Source organism: Mustela lutreola, chromosome 10, assembly GCF_030435805.1.
Source record: "Mustela lutreola isolate mMusLut2 chromosome 10, mMusLut2.pri, whole genome shotgun sequence".
In the NCBI taxonomy this organism is placed as follows: domain Eukaryota; kingdom Metazoa; phylum Chordata; class Mammalia; order Carnivora; family Mustelidae; genus Mustela; species Mustela lutreola.
The window spans coordinates 68,697,548-68,710,972 of record NC_081299.1 but is presented as its reverse complement, the minus strand read 5'-3'; the positions used below and the strand labels follow the sequence as shown (position 1 = coordinate 68,710,972).

Genomic DNA, 13,425 nt, shown 5'->3' with positions numbered 1-13,425 from the left:
CATACGAAATACCAACCCACCAAGCTTAACACCCACACTGATGATTAATTTTAGAGATGAAGCAACTCATCCAGGAATTAATCCAATTTTATCTCTGCTGTGTGTGGTGTGTTTATGTGTGTACACACAGGTAAACAGGCATCTCTTAATGAAATTCTACGTGAAAGAGACGGCAAATTCAGAAACAGATTTTCCTATTCAGCTAAATGGAGTTAATTGCCAAATGGGGTACTCCTTCTCTTGTAATGACAAATAAGACTCTTTCACTTATCTCAAAATAATAATTTCATGAGTTCCAGTACAGATAATCTGCCAGTATCATTTGCTGCTTGATGACAGGGCATAGCCAACTACCCACCCACACCGGGTCACGAAAATCAAAGGACTTGGAAACAAGCAGAGGGAACCAATGATGGCGGGAGCGCACCGTTTGTTTTAGAGTCATCAACCTGCTCAATTGAATCACATCCGTCTGAGCTTAGCAGCTTAAAATTCATTCCACAGCTGGCAGTGCTGACATGGATATGATAAGACAGAAGAACAGAAACACCACTCTGAAGTAACCTAACTGAACTGCACATGTTCTGACCCTTTTTGTCCTCCCTGGAGCTTTTGCTACCTAGCAAATGCAACTCTAAACTGCACTTGTATCTCCAGATCTTTCCTGTTAGCCGAGCAGAAGCCTATTTCTCCCTGGGACTAGCAGCCAGAGAGGTGTTCTCTGAAGAAGACTTCTAAATGAGTGTGTGAGCTGAACTCTTACTGAACTGAATTAATTATTAACGATGCAGATGGAGCTGTCCAAATGATAAGAACAGCTCCTGACGTGTCATGATCCAAGCTTTCATTAAACCATTTCAGGCATACTAATGGTTTCCCACTGCTCATTACTTACAAGCACTTTTCTCATAGATATAATAACTCTAGTGCCTGTAGGCAAGACAGTCTATAGAAATACAGAAGCAAGAAGTTTTATCTTCCATAGCATGTTATTTTTCTTCATAGAACATTATAAAAAGCATACACTTACTTAATATTACTAAGTTAAATGGCTTCAATTCAGAAAAGTAGGAAAGGCAAAATTCCAAAAGGAACACAATCCCCTTCCGGGAATTGTAATGAGTAGTTTTTGTTCTAAGAGTACTCCTTAAAAGGGTAGTATATAATGGAATTTATGTTACTAAGATTTGTGTTTGTATTGACTTTTAAATATCCTTTCTCATCAGAAGGATGTATGTGTTATAAATATATTAACATTCAACAAACGTGCTGAACAATCATATATCTCGGTTTAGGTTATGCATGATGTTTTACACCTCTATACCACTCTTTGCCTCTCTGCGTCCGGAGAATTAGAGGACAAAGCAGCTGCGGGACAATTACTCCTAGGATCTATATTGTCAAAACAGCTACTTGCTGTGTTTGGGTTTTGTTGGTTTTTTTTTCCCCCCCTTAAAGTTGGGAACACTATTCCTCAAAGCCCTTCACATTTCAACCTAAATGATTGGGTACAGGATAACAATGACGACAAAACTAATAAATAACAGTAGGGTTCACACTGTAAATGGGCAATATAATGTCCTTCACTTCTTTTCTTACTAGAAACAGTATATGTGAACATTAATGTCTTTTGTCCAAGTGAAAGAAATTTTAATACTCTAAAGTGAAAAAAAAATTTAATACTCTAAAGTCAGTATTTATTTTTAGATGGAAATAAACAAAACTAGTACAACAGAAGTTAACACATACTTTTATAGATTAGATTATCTCTGAAATGGTCTTTATAATTTTCAAAGTTATCAATATGATTAGCTAAGGGTTCAGGGGGGAAAAAAAGAGAAGCGTGTGTCTTTAAGGATCATGCCACTTCAATTCAGCTGTTTACCATTTAATTTGAGAGTGGTTTAGGCTATGTTAACTTAAATAAACCGAGAACTAAAACGAGAGTAATCATTTGGATTGAGTAATTCTGGTGAGAAATAAGCTTTCCTAGGAAGACTTGAGAATGATTTACTGGCTTGATTCATACAGGCATTCACCTCAAATTTTCATTTTGCTTTGTGTAAGTGTATAATTCATTTTAAAGACAAAAGTACATACATATGAAGTGATTTTAAGTTTCCTTGAACTACTACATTTTTTCCCCTCAATTTTATGAAAGACTAGTTAAATACAGAAATATCCTAATAAGTTCATGTGTATCACCTCTTTTAAAAAGTCCTTAAAATAGGTATTTAAAAGAAAATATTTAAACTTGCTTATGTTTCCCTTTCAATCTTATAATGGTCAGTAGCATCTATCTGTAACAGCATAATGCTAAAACTCAGTGAAAAGTTTTAAATACCAAAAACCAAATATTTTAGCTACATCCTTTTATTTCAACTATATTTCAAATATTTGACTAATGATAATGTAAGCAGTTAAAAAACACCTATGTCATGTTATATTTAATGGGTAAACAATTTATTTTTTAAAAATTTCTTGAAGACCAATATTTTTATTTGGCATTTGAAAAGTAACTTTATTTCTTTTGAGTTAAAAATTGATCTAAGACTCAGTTATTAATCTAAGCTTAAAAATTTTTTTTGTGCTCTAAAAAGCTTAGGGTGTGGACATTTATTTTAAAAGCACTAAATTATTATGTGGAAATTAATATAATAAGTATTAAGCTAATGTTCTTTCAATTCCATAAAACATTCGTTTAATTTATTAATGCCACATAACTTGATACAGGGCTAATATTACAGATTTTGGAGACAAAACTCCTGAACCACAACTCTTAGCAAAAAACTCAACTATCCAAAACCAAAACACACTATACATTTCAGTTATTCCTTTCTAATTATTAAACTAGGCCCAAATCATGCAATCTAAACATAATTTACATATTTTTTTTAGATTATGACATGCATTGTTGCAAACTAAATTAGATAAGAAAAAGTATTTTTTAGAGGAAAAAGGATTTTTGAAATAGACCAATCAGCAAGTACATAAACTCTCAATAATGGTATAACATTTAAGGTATACACGCAGTTTTATCCTGTAGGTTAGACATGTTTATAAACCCTTGAATGCACAGATTAATTAAAAATAAAACCAGTTATCTTGGTTTCAGTGGCACTACAAAAGTAGCAAGCTAAAAATGAAGGGAAAACAGAGTTTGCTTACCAGAATAATGAAGGTAACTGGTCCAATGAAACTCCATATAAAATAGTTATCAACATGAAGCCAGCAACTATTATGAAAAGAAGGTTATGTATTAAGTAGCTTCAATGGATCCTCAACATTACCAAAAATATAGGATTCTTAAAAATCTAACAAAACTATCTTTATATCTGCCTTTGAAAATTCATTTGTCATGGCTAAGAACAATTTTAATAATTCTGAGTTGGCTTTGATATAAAGAGTAGTAATTTATTTACTTCATTTCAGGTTTTAAATTTGGTAAAGGCATTCATTATTCTGCTCGTATGGGATAAACAATAAACCCCACCACACCCCAATCCCTAAATCTTAAGACCTCTGACTATATCAAGGAAAACTTGAAACTCAATATTCCAAATGGTCTCATCATTTTAAAGTTCTTATCTTCAAAATTTGTCTTTCAGATCAATATCTGAGCGACAGTGTTTAACCCTATGAAACAAAACAGACAAAATATTCAGCTGTTATGCCTGTTTCAAAACAGCACAGCATAAATATAATACCTCAACTGGGAATGGATGAATACGAGATAAAAAAAATCAAAGCATAGCACTCATATAGTATTAGAGTAAATGATGCATAAACTTATTAAGACAGATTTTACTTAGTGGTTCATTTTTCATATAACATTGAATCCCCACTGAATTTTTTTTATTTGTCTTTCATCATCTGTTTAGTCAAAAAGCTTTCTTTAGTCCAAAGAATCTTTATATAACTAATTTTATCAAAGGCAAATATAAGCAGAATTGGGAGGCAAATTCATGCTCCTAGCAAATAAAAGCCTTACAAATATGGCTATGTCTACCTTCTGTCATTTTCCATAAATATCTATATTTTTTATAAATGAAAGACAGTGACTTATTTTAATCCTTTTAAACTGCCTGACAAAATATTATCAAAGTAGAACATATGGGATGGAATGTGCTATTGTCACAATTCAGAATGAGAGTTAGCTAGAGGGTCGGCTGCACAAAGAGAGCTAATGAAGCATTAGGTTAAAACTGAGTAGTTAAACCTGTCAGATGCTTTAAGTTCAGAAGAATTTTTACTTAATATCTTTCCAAGGCCAAAAAGTTATTTACTTTTTCAATTTGTTTCAGGTCAATCTTTTGTGTTAAAAATAAAGTCCATAATTTAGAATCTGCCTTGCCAGAGTACAAATCCTCTGAACCTAGAAAATTACAAAAGACTTGATTGTAATTTGTGCACGGCATGCCCATTCTCTTACCAATAAAGCTTTCAGATGCTATTTTAGTCTGTCAGGGACCCGCACTGACAGCTAACAGGCTTTAAAAAATTATTCACTTGAAAAACACTCAGGTCGCTTGCAATTACTTACGCTTTTTCTGTTCCATAGCTCTTATAGTCAATAGCAGCTGAAACCCCAACCACGGTGGCAGGAAACAAGTAACCAGCAACATAATAATATTTCTTCCTTGAATATTCACTTTCAAACACTTCAACCAACATCAGGTAGAGCTGTACACCTTCTAGACACATCCAAGCAAAAGCGGCCAAAAAGAAAAAGTGTAAAAGTCCTGCAAATATTGGACAAGCAATCTAGAAAGGAAAAGAACAAAAAACCCAAGAGAGAACACATGAATACAAGCAGGGCACCCCAAAATGATGCAATATTCACTGACAGTGCTCATGATTGTCTTTAAAATACAACATTATTTAGAGTAAATGTTTCTTAAAAAAAAATTTTTTTTTAACAAATGGAAATGAGTTCTAAACACTACAAATTTGAAGAGTTTAATGCTTAATAGAGCATAATGGCAGGTGTGCTAGAAATTTCATCACTGTGAGACCCAACTATTTTTAGTAAAATTAAGTGTAAATAAGAAAATACATGTTAATTTCCTTTCTAAATTATCCACTATTAAATCTGAATATTCTACTTACAGGTTATTTGCTCCATATGTCTTTAGAACAGTTGCTTCCAAGTATATTATTTTTATTTTTTCAGTAACAGAATTTAAAAATTCACTTTAGTGATGAATACCCTGGATCTAATTCCTAACATTCTTTTCCTGTCATATGCGGAGCATTCTTAAAATTCATTCCGGTGCAGATGAATACAGGGTAAAGCATTAACTACTGATTAAGTACTATTTCTGACACGGAGGCCTCCTGATGATGAACAAATTGCTCAGAAGACGAAGAAATGATCACTGACCAGAATGACTATGTAAGCAAAATGAAAACTGTAAAAATAGGATCTTTTCATTTCAGTGTCCCTGGCACTCTTCTATTCAAATTATGTGTCTTAATAACGACCCAGAAAAATGCAAAAGCATTTTTATCTGCAATAAATGCAAGAAATGAGTTCGCTCATAATAATAATACCTAACGATTACGCTTTTATTAAAAATTATCTGCCAAGATCACCACTGTCAACTTTATTGTTACAAGATCAAATAAATATCTATATAGGCATCGTGTGTGGATTCACACCTGATATAGTAATTGTCAGAGATCCAAGGGCGATAAGCTGAAGGGGTGCTTACCATGTATTTCGTCTTGTCAATGCCTATTAGGAAAATAAATTCCGCAATGAAAAGGTTGATACAAAGGTTCTTGTGAATAGTATTGCGGTCACTCTGCAGACCACGGAAAAAGCAGAAGGTGAAGATGCATATAGCCAGGCAAACAAGGGAAATGACAATTCCCACCCAGGTGATGACTGTAAGGAGTAATTCGTGAACTCCATCTTTGTACTGAAAACAAAAATAGTATGAGAAACATTAGTATTCCTGCATTTCTTCAACTAAAAGGTTAAGATAGCTTTCACCATGGTAGCTCATCTTTTAATACCAAACTCTATGAATATTCTTATGTGTTCAAACAGGGCTCAAAGCTAAAATGAAAACTTGATCACATAACAGATCAATCTTATCTTATATCCAAAGAATGACCCAAGAAAGTGAAAGATTTTACGTAGAAAATAATGCAAGAATCCAATCATTTCAAAATAACAGCTGAAATAATTACCTATGTAAACCCAGATATTTATATAATAGGATAAAGGATATTCAGTTATGATTAAAAATAATTGGTATCTTAATGACTTTCCTGGCTAACAAAATTTTTAAGTTTTCATTTCCCCCTTGAGTTTTGATATTTATTTATATACTGAGTCAAATACACAATAGACCTGTGAGTTTTCGCGCTCTATTTCTTAAAATGTTTTTATCTTCTGGCTATCATTCCCTTCATCACAGAAAGGAATATGAAGAAACATCCCAGAAGCTATCCTGACCTTTAAAATCTGCAGTTCTGCACAGTGTGCAAAGTTGTGAGAAAAACTTAAAACAAAAGCTGAAAAACAAATTCAAACATTCCAGATGAAGAGAGTGTGTTCAATTTTAGAGCCCTCGGTCTCTTTTGTAGGACCCATCGCTATTCATTTTTTAAATCCCCAATTGCCTCTGCTAAACACCTGCCCAAAGGAGAAAAATTTAGAATGAATCTGCAAAACACATGATTTTGAGAAGTAACAATAAATAGAGTGCCAAGACGTTCAAAAAATATACGGACAGTGTAATGACATTTAGAAATCCACACTACTTTGTTTGCTTTTTAGTTACGATAAGCACCCAAAGAAGGGACTATTATAAAGCTGTTTTGAATCTCCTGAGGTTTTTCTCTGCTACTAATTAGAAGTGCAAATACTTACTGCAATTTCCCTGTGGGCCATGAGAATTGCAAAATTGGTTAGGTGGCTGCATGCACACGTTGTACGGGTTTTATTAGTGTCAACCAGCTTGCAGCCCTGGGTAGACCAATATCCCATCATAGTTCTTTCTGAGTAGTTCCAGAAGGAGCAGTTTGCATTGAAATAATTGTCAGGCTGGGAAATAAAATGACAAGATAAAATTAGGATTTTACACTCTAAGATGGCAATAGCAATTGTTTAATATGTATAAAAGGTAATTTAGATTAAACTTTGCATGTTTCGGACTATAAAGTTTTTCATCAGCAAAATTGTAGACTATGTTATACAAGGCAGATATCTAACTTAAAAGGGGTTTTATAGTCCGAAACATTCTAAAGTGTACTCCAAATTACCAAAGACCCATTTTACACAATTACAATTTCCATCTTATGATTTTACATACTGATGGTACATTGGAATCATTTTTTTTTTTCTTTTCTGACAAAATGACACCTATGAATTTGTCCTGTCCTGAGAAATTTCTGTAAGGATCAAGTGTTTTAAAATCGATGTGGGGCCCATTTTTATTCTAAGTGACATGTTAGCAACATCAGGGTTTTTAAGAGAGTGAACCAACTGCAGCAGATGTAAGAGAATGGCTGCACGAATTTTTTTTTTCTTTGCCGATTCTGGAGATACATTTGGGCTGTCTGTGGGCACTTATTCATTCTGCTTATAACAGAAGCCAAAATCCTGCTATCTTCCAACACAGTGCAATAATTTAAACCAACTTCATTCTAAGGCACTGCAGAGAAATCACGTCTTCAAGCCTAGATTTTTAAAAACCCAATGCTTGATAACAATTGTATCACATAGGATCAGTAAAGTCAAAAAGAACAAAAACAAAAACAAAAAGGTCTGCCACACTAAAAAGGCAGAGTCCTAAGAGTTAACGTTCCGTTATCCTGCTGTTAAGGTAAGAGTTAATTTTCATTCTCAAACAAATTACAGTCATTTACATTTTCCTGTTGATTACTGAATTAGCTTTCATTAAGAATACACTTAAGTTCTAATAATCACTGAACCAGGCTCATTTAATTTTATGTTCACAGACTTAAATAAACTTATGTCTGACCTAATCCAACATTTGAAATTCAAATGGAAAGGTCTTTCCTCTCCTCTCCGCAATCTTCCCATTCCCTCTCTCCCCATCCCCAGCACGTCAAGTTTTGCGTTCTTTCCTCACTGGTTTTATAACCTTCCACTACTTCATCAGAACATAGAACTTACATCAATGTGTGGCAGGGTGAAAAGCACAGGATCTGTCAAGTAGACTCGGCTGGATTCTTTATTGAGTGAAACGGAAATGACGTGGGAATTCACTGCAATCGTGCTATTCCGACCAATAAAGTCAGCACCCAGTTTTATGGTTGCATTTTCTGTACTAAGAAACTGTCCCAAACTCCGGTAAATGATGAACACCAACTTTGCAAGCCCTAGGAAGGTTAAAGTAGTCATATGCCTTTCCAGGAAATATGCTTATTAATAAAATAAAATACATTCAAGTAAGAATAAAAGGGAAAAAAAGTCCTTATGGACTCTGTATAGATTAAGTTTCTTGGGAAAGAGTAAAGCATTATTTTAAATCTGCTTTTAAATGGTAAGCAGCATTGTTACATTAGGAGTCAAATAGTTGGCATTTTAGGGTTAATAGAGTTAAATGAACAAAAAACCTGTCAATTTTTAAAAGACTCTGCTCCATCTTACCATTCCTGCTGTTCTGTTTGACAGTATTTGCAGAGAGCTGGATTGAGCTGCCTGCGCCTTTGATGCCCAGAGGAAATTTAAAGTCTTGAACCTGTCCTTCGGTACTGAGTACTGCAACTTCCAGAACTGGATGAGGGGGAAGGAGAAAAGGGCATTCTTTAAACTACAAAGAGGCAAATGATAATTGCATGAAAACCACTGCTTCTTTTTTTTCTACTTACAAAACTTTACTATTACATTTCAATAAAATCATGAACTAAATGACTCGAGGAGGTCTAAAACCTTGACCACTCTAAAAATTTTTATATAATAATTTTAACATTTTTTCATAGTTTTGTATCTTTTGTCATCAACTAATTCCAGACATTGTCCCTAGGAATACTAATTGTGTATGAGCTGAAAGCGCACAACTTTCAAAGTTTCATTTATACTGAAAATAAACAAACCTATTTCAAAATGAGTTTTTTGGCTCTGTACATTAAATAACTTTTCAATGAACATTCCTTGACAATAGCAAAATGAAATATGAAGCATAAATCTGAGTGCCTTTATTACATGTATACATTTATTTCTTTGCATAGGATACATTTTAATAGATAATGAGATTGCATAGCTCAATTTTGCAATACTTGATTTTCTCTGATTTCTAAACATGGTGAGACCAGCACAGCACAACATTTTATGAGAAAATGTCTGGCATTATGTTAAAACCTCCCATTAATTCTCACTAGTTACTATAAATGTTTACATATTTAAGTTGGGCAAAACAGGCCCTGTGTGCCAAATCTGTCCTGTCATCTTTTCTTGTAAATAAAGTTTTTACTAAAATACATCCATGTATGCTCATTTACACATTCTTTATGGCTGCCTGGTGCTACAATGTCCGGTAAGCGTTTGCAACTCAGACCATGTGGTGTAGTTGCCTAGGATATATATTATTTGGGCCTTTATAGTAAAAGTTTACTCAACTACTGTACTTAATATTCCAAAGTTCAAAAATTCATGGAAAGGCAAACAAGCTGACATATAACACTAAGAACATTAACCTAATCAACAAGACCAATGTTAAACTTTTTTTCCATACACACACACACACACACACACACACACACACACACACACACATAATTTAAGTCATCAACATAAACATATCTACTATAATTCCAATAAAGATTCTAATACTTTACATCAATATTCATCATATTCACATAATTTTTAAAAAGAATGGAAAAGTACTATTGTTTCTGCTAAAGTCAACTATTTCATATTAATAATAAGATTATGCCATTTTATTGATGAAATGAGAGGAATTATATACAAAATTCATTAGTTTCATATATTAGCATTTTTAAAAGTAACACATACTTTTTAAATAATTCAATACATACAGTTCATACATTTTTCTCTGAACTTCACTCTACTGGTATATATTTTTGTATAGCTCTTTCCATACATAGACAAAGATGAGTATATGTGTTTGTAGACACACACACATACACAGAGATATGATTAATTCATCCAACCCCTTTCCTTTTACAGATAAGAACTTATACTATTATAGTAACTTTTGGATAATAATTTATTCTTCTAAATCTTTCATAAATTTGTTGTGTAAACTACACATAGATTTAGTTTTATCTATGAAATCAGAACACTGTAAGATTTTCATGTGTCAAGCTCCTAAAATACAAATTTATAATGACAGTTATATAAATCTTAGAATTCTATAAGCTGCAGAAGCTGGTTAAAATATTTATTTTATTGGTTTACGCTTAGAAATATTAAGCAGGTGGGTAGGTAGGTGACCTTCATTCATCATATCAGATCCCATGTGTGTGGGAAGAAGGAAAAGTAGGGGAAGAAAAGAGAAAAATATACATCTAATGTATGCCTCACTCTTTTTACACTGAAAGAGACTCTCAGTTATTAACTTTTCTCTTTTTTTCCAATTCCTAACTTTTCTTAAAGCAAGACAGAAGACAGGGTAAAAAACTGAAATCTTTTGAGTTTTCATGAAAAGTTCCAAATATAGACATATACGTACAAAAAGTTAATTTCTTTTTAAAGATTTTATTTATTAATTTGAGAACGAGAGGGAGAAGTAGACTCTGCACTGAGCAGGGAGCAGATGTGGGGGCTCCATCCCAGGATCCTAAGATCATGACCTGAGTCAAAGACAGATGCTGAACTCACTGAACCACCCAGGCACCCCCCCAAAGAGTTAATTGTGTTCAACAAATATTTCTGATCAAACTTTAATTTCAGTCAATGTATATTTACATAAGCTTAAAAATCAAATCCATAGCAAAAAAAGGGTAATAATTTGAATTTTAAAAGGATCATTAATACAGATCTTTGTAGAGAATCAATAATCAACTTCATATTAATCAATAAATTTATATCAATAAATAAGTAAATTTAAAAACAGACAAAAGGGAAAACTTCCAAGAAACAAAAAACGGAAAAAAAAAATATGAAAAGCTCTAACAGTTTATCACCATTACAGAAAATAAAATAATAGCTAAATACATACTCAATCTTAAAAAACTGTTCCGAATACAGAAAGAATGCTTTTCAACTCATTTCATAAGACTTGTATAATCCTGATGCATAAAACAGCATAAGGAAAAAATTACAGAATATTCTCTTATTAAAAGGTTGTAAAAATGTTTAACAAATTATATGGACACTAAGTATAATCTTGAACAAACTGAGGTTAAGTCTAAAGGGCATTAGAAAATATATTAATGTAATTCACCAAATTAAGAAATTAAGCACACAAAAAAATTATTAACCAAAAGAAATCAACAAACACCAAAACCAATTCAATTTAAAAACAGTTTACAAAATAATAAAAGAAAAGAAAAAATCTTTGCCTGGGGAAAGGTTTTGTTATCAGATGAAGTTTTATCTAACCAAATCTACAGGTAAAGTGAAAAACTCAGGAAGCATTCTTTCTAAAGCCAGTAAGACCCCTATTAGGGGTTTTATTTATTAGCATTGTACTAAAAGACCTAACGAATGCAGTAATTCAAGAAAAAAGTTGTATGACACCTGGGTGGCCTTAGTTGTCAGTTAAGTTTCTGCCTTCTGCTCAAGTGATGATCTCTGGGCCCTGGAACAGAGCCCCCATTGGGCTCCCTGCTCAGCAGGGAACCTGCTTCTCCCTCTGCCTCTACTCCTACCCTTGAGGGCTCATGCTCTTTTGTTAATCCTCTCTCACAAATAAATAAGTAAATAAATAAAAAAATTTTTTAAGAAAAAAGAAAAGAAAAGGTGTAAAGACTGAAGAAAAAAGCAAGCTTTTTATTTACAGAAGATATCACTAACTACATAGCAATTTTTAGAGAGCCTCCATATGATTGGAAGTAAAAGAATTTAGCAAGGGTGCAATCAGCAAAATCAGCTGTGATCCTATACACTGAGCAACAGACAATTAGAATATATAACCTTAAAAAAGATACTTTACAATAAAAACAAATAGTGCAAGTTATCTAAGAATAAACCTGATTTTTATAAGTGCAAGACATTAATGGGAAAAATAACAGAACGTCATTAGAAGACCTAACAACAAATGGAGAATTATAGGAGATCTTATTTGAGATACTTCAACAGGTAAATAAATCTGTGAAACTTCTTTCAAAATCAATCTACAAACTCAGCTTAATTCTTTTTTTTAACATAATATTTTATTTTTAATTTCTTCAAATTTTTATTTAAATTCCAGTTAGTTAACATACAGCATGATACTCGTTTCAAGAGTAGAATTTAGTGATTTATTACTTACATAAAACACCCAGGGCTAATCACAAGTGTCCTCTTTAATGACCATCATCCATATTTAACTCACCCCCCACTCACCTCCCCTCCAGCAACCCTGAGTGTGTTCCCTACAGTCAAGGGTCTCTTACGGTTTGTTTCCTTCTCTTCAGCCTAATTCTAATAAAAATTCCAACAAGACTTTTTGTAAGGAAAAAAAAAAAAATTTCCTTACTTTTTGTAAGGAAAAAAAAAAAAAAAAAAGATTTTTTTGAGATTGTGGAACTCGATGGCTGACTTTATGGAGAAGACATGCCAAAAGCAGCTAAGGCAATTCTTCCAGGAGCAGAAATGAAAGAACTCACCAGATAGCAATATCATTAAAACAAAACCAAAAGGAGCAATGCATAACACACTTCTAATGTGTATAGAAAACAACAGAGATAGCCTTACAAACCACAAGGAAAAGTTAAGAATTATGAAATAAAAGTACTGAAACAACATATTATCCCCCCAAAACTCCAGAAAACAAAAACCAAATTAGTTTCTTCCTTCATACCACAAACAAAACATAATTATTAAAAACACAGATATTAAAACAAAATTATAAAAAGGCAAAATTTTATCATTTCTGAAGTCTTATATAAGATCATTTAAAAAGTTATAGGTATAACTATAGAGAAAATTTTCTTGAGAACACCAAAAAGGAAACCTGCTTAATAACACCCTAAAAGCACCTACCCTAAGAGAACAGACTGATAAATTTGACTTCATTATTCTGTAAAACAAAAGATACCATAAACAAAGTAAAAAAGAGAAAGCATGCACAGAAAAAATATTTTCAAACTATACAGCCTGCAAAGAATTAGTGTCCAGAACGTATGAACTACAAAGAAACAGATGCATACGTCAAAGTCGTGGAGAACAAATTCACAGAAGAGAAATCTGAAATAACCAATAAAGGCATTAAGTAATCTGAGAACTGCAAATTAAAACAATAATGTGATCAATTCTAACCCATTAGAACAATAACACTT

At 32.8% G+C, this 13,425-nt stretch overlaps 1 protein-coding gene across 17 annotated transcripts in view; it reads right to left on the bottom strand.

Annotated features, from left to right (window-relative positions):
* ADGRL2 (adhesion G protein-coupled receptor L2) overlaps positions 1-13,425 on the bottom strand; it is a 605,011-nt gene that overhangs the window by 18,167 nt on the left and 573,419 nt on the right. For all 17 annotated transcript variants that reach the window (XM_059136196.1, XM_059136197.1, XM_059136198.1 and 14 more), the window contains 6 exons: positions 8,630-8,755; positions 8,153-8,358; positions 6,884-7,057; positions 5,715-5,924; positions 4,544-4,764; positions 3,169-3,235 (listed from right to left, as the gene is read on the bottom strand). In XM_059136196.1, coding sequence (XP_058992179.1) covers positions 3,169-3,235; positions 4,544-4,764; positions 5,715-5,924; positions 6,884-7,057; positions 8,153-8,358; positions 8,630-8,755 — 1,004 coding nt within the window. The remainder of the gene's footprint in view (positions 1-3,168; positions 3,236-4,543; positions 4,765-5,714; positions 5,925-6,883; positions 7,058-8,152; positions 8,359-8,629; positions 8,756-13,425) is intronic.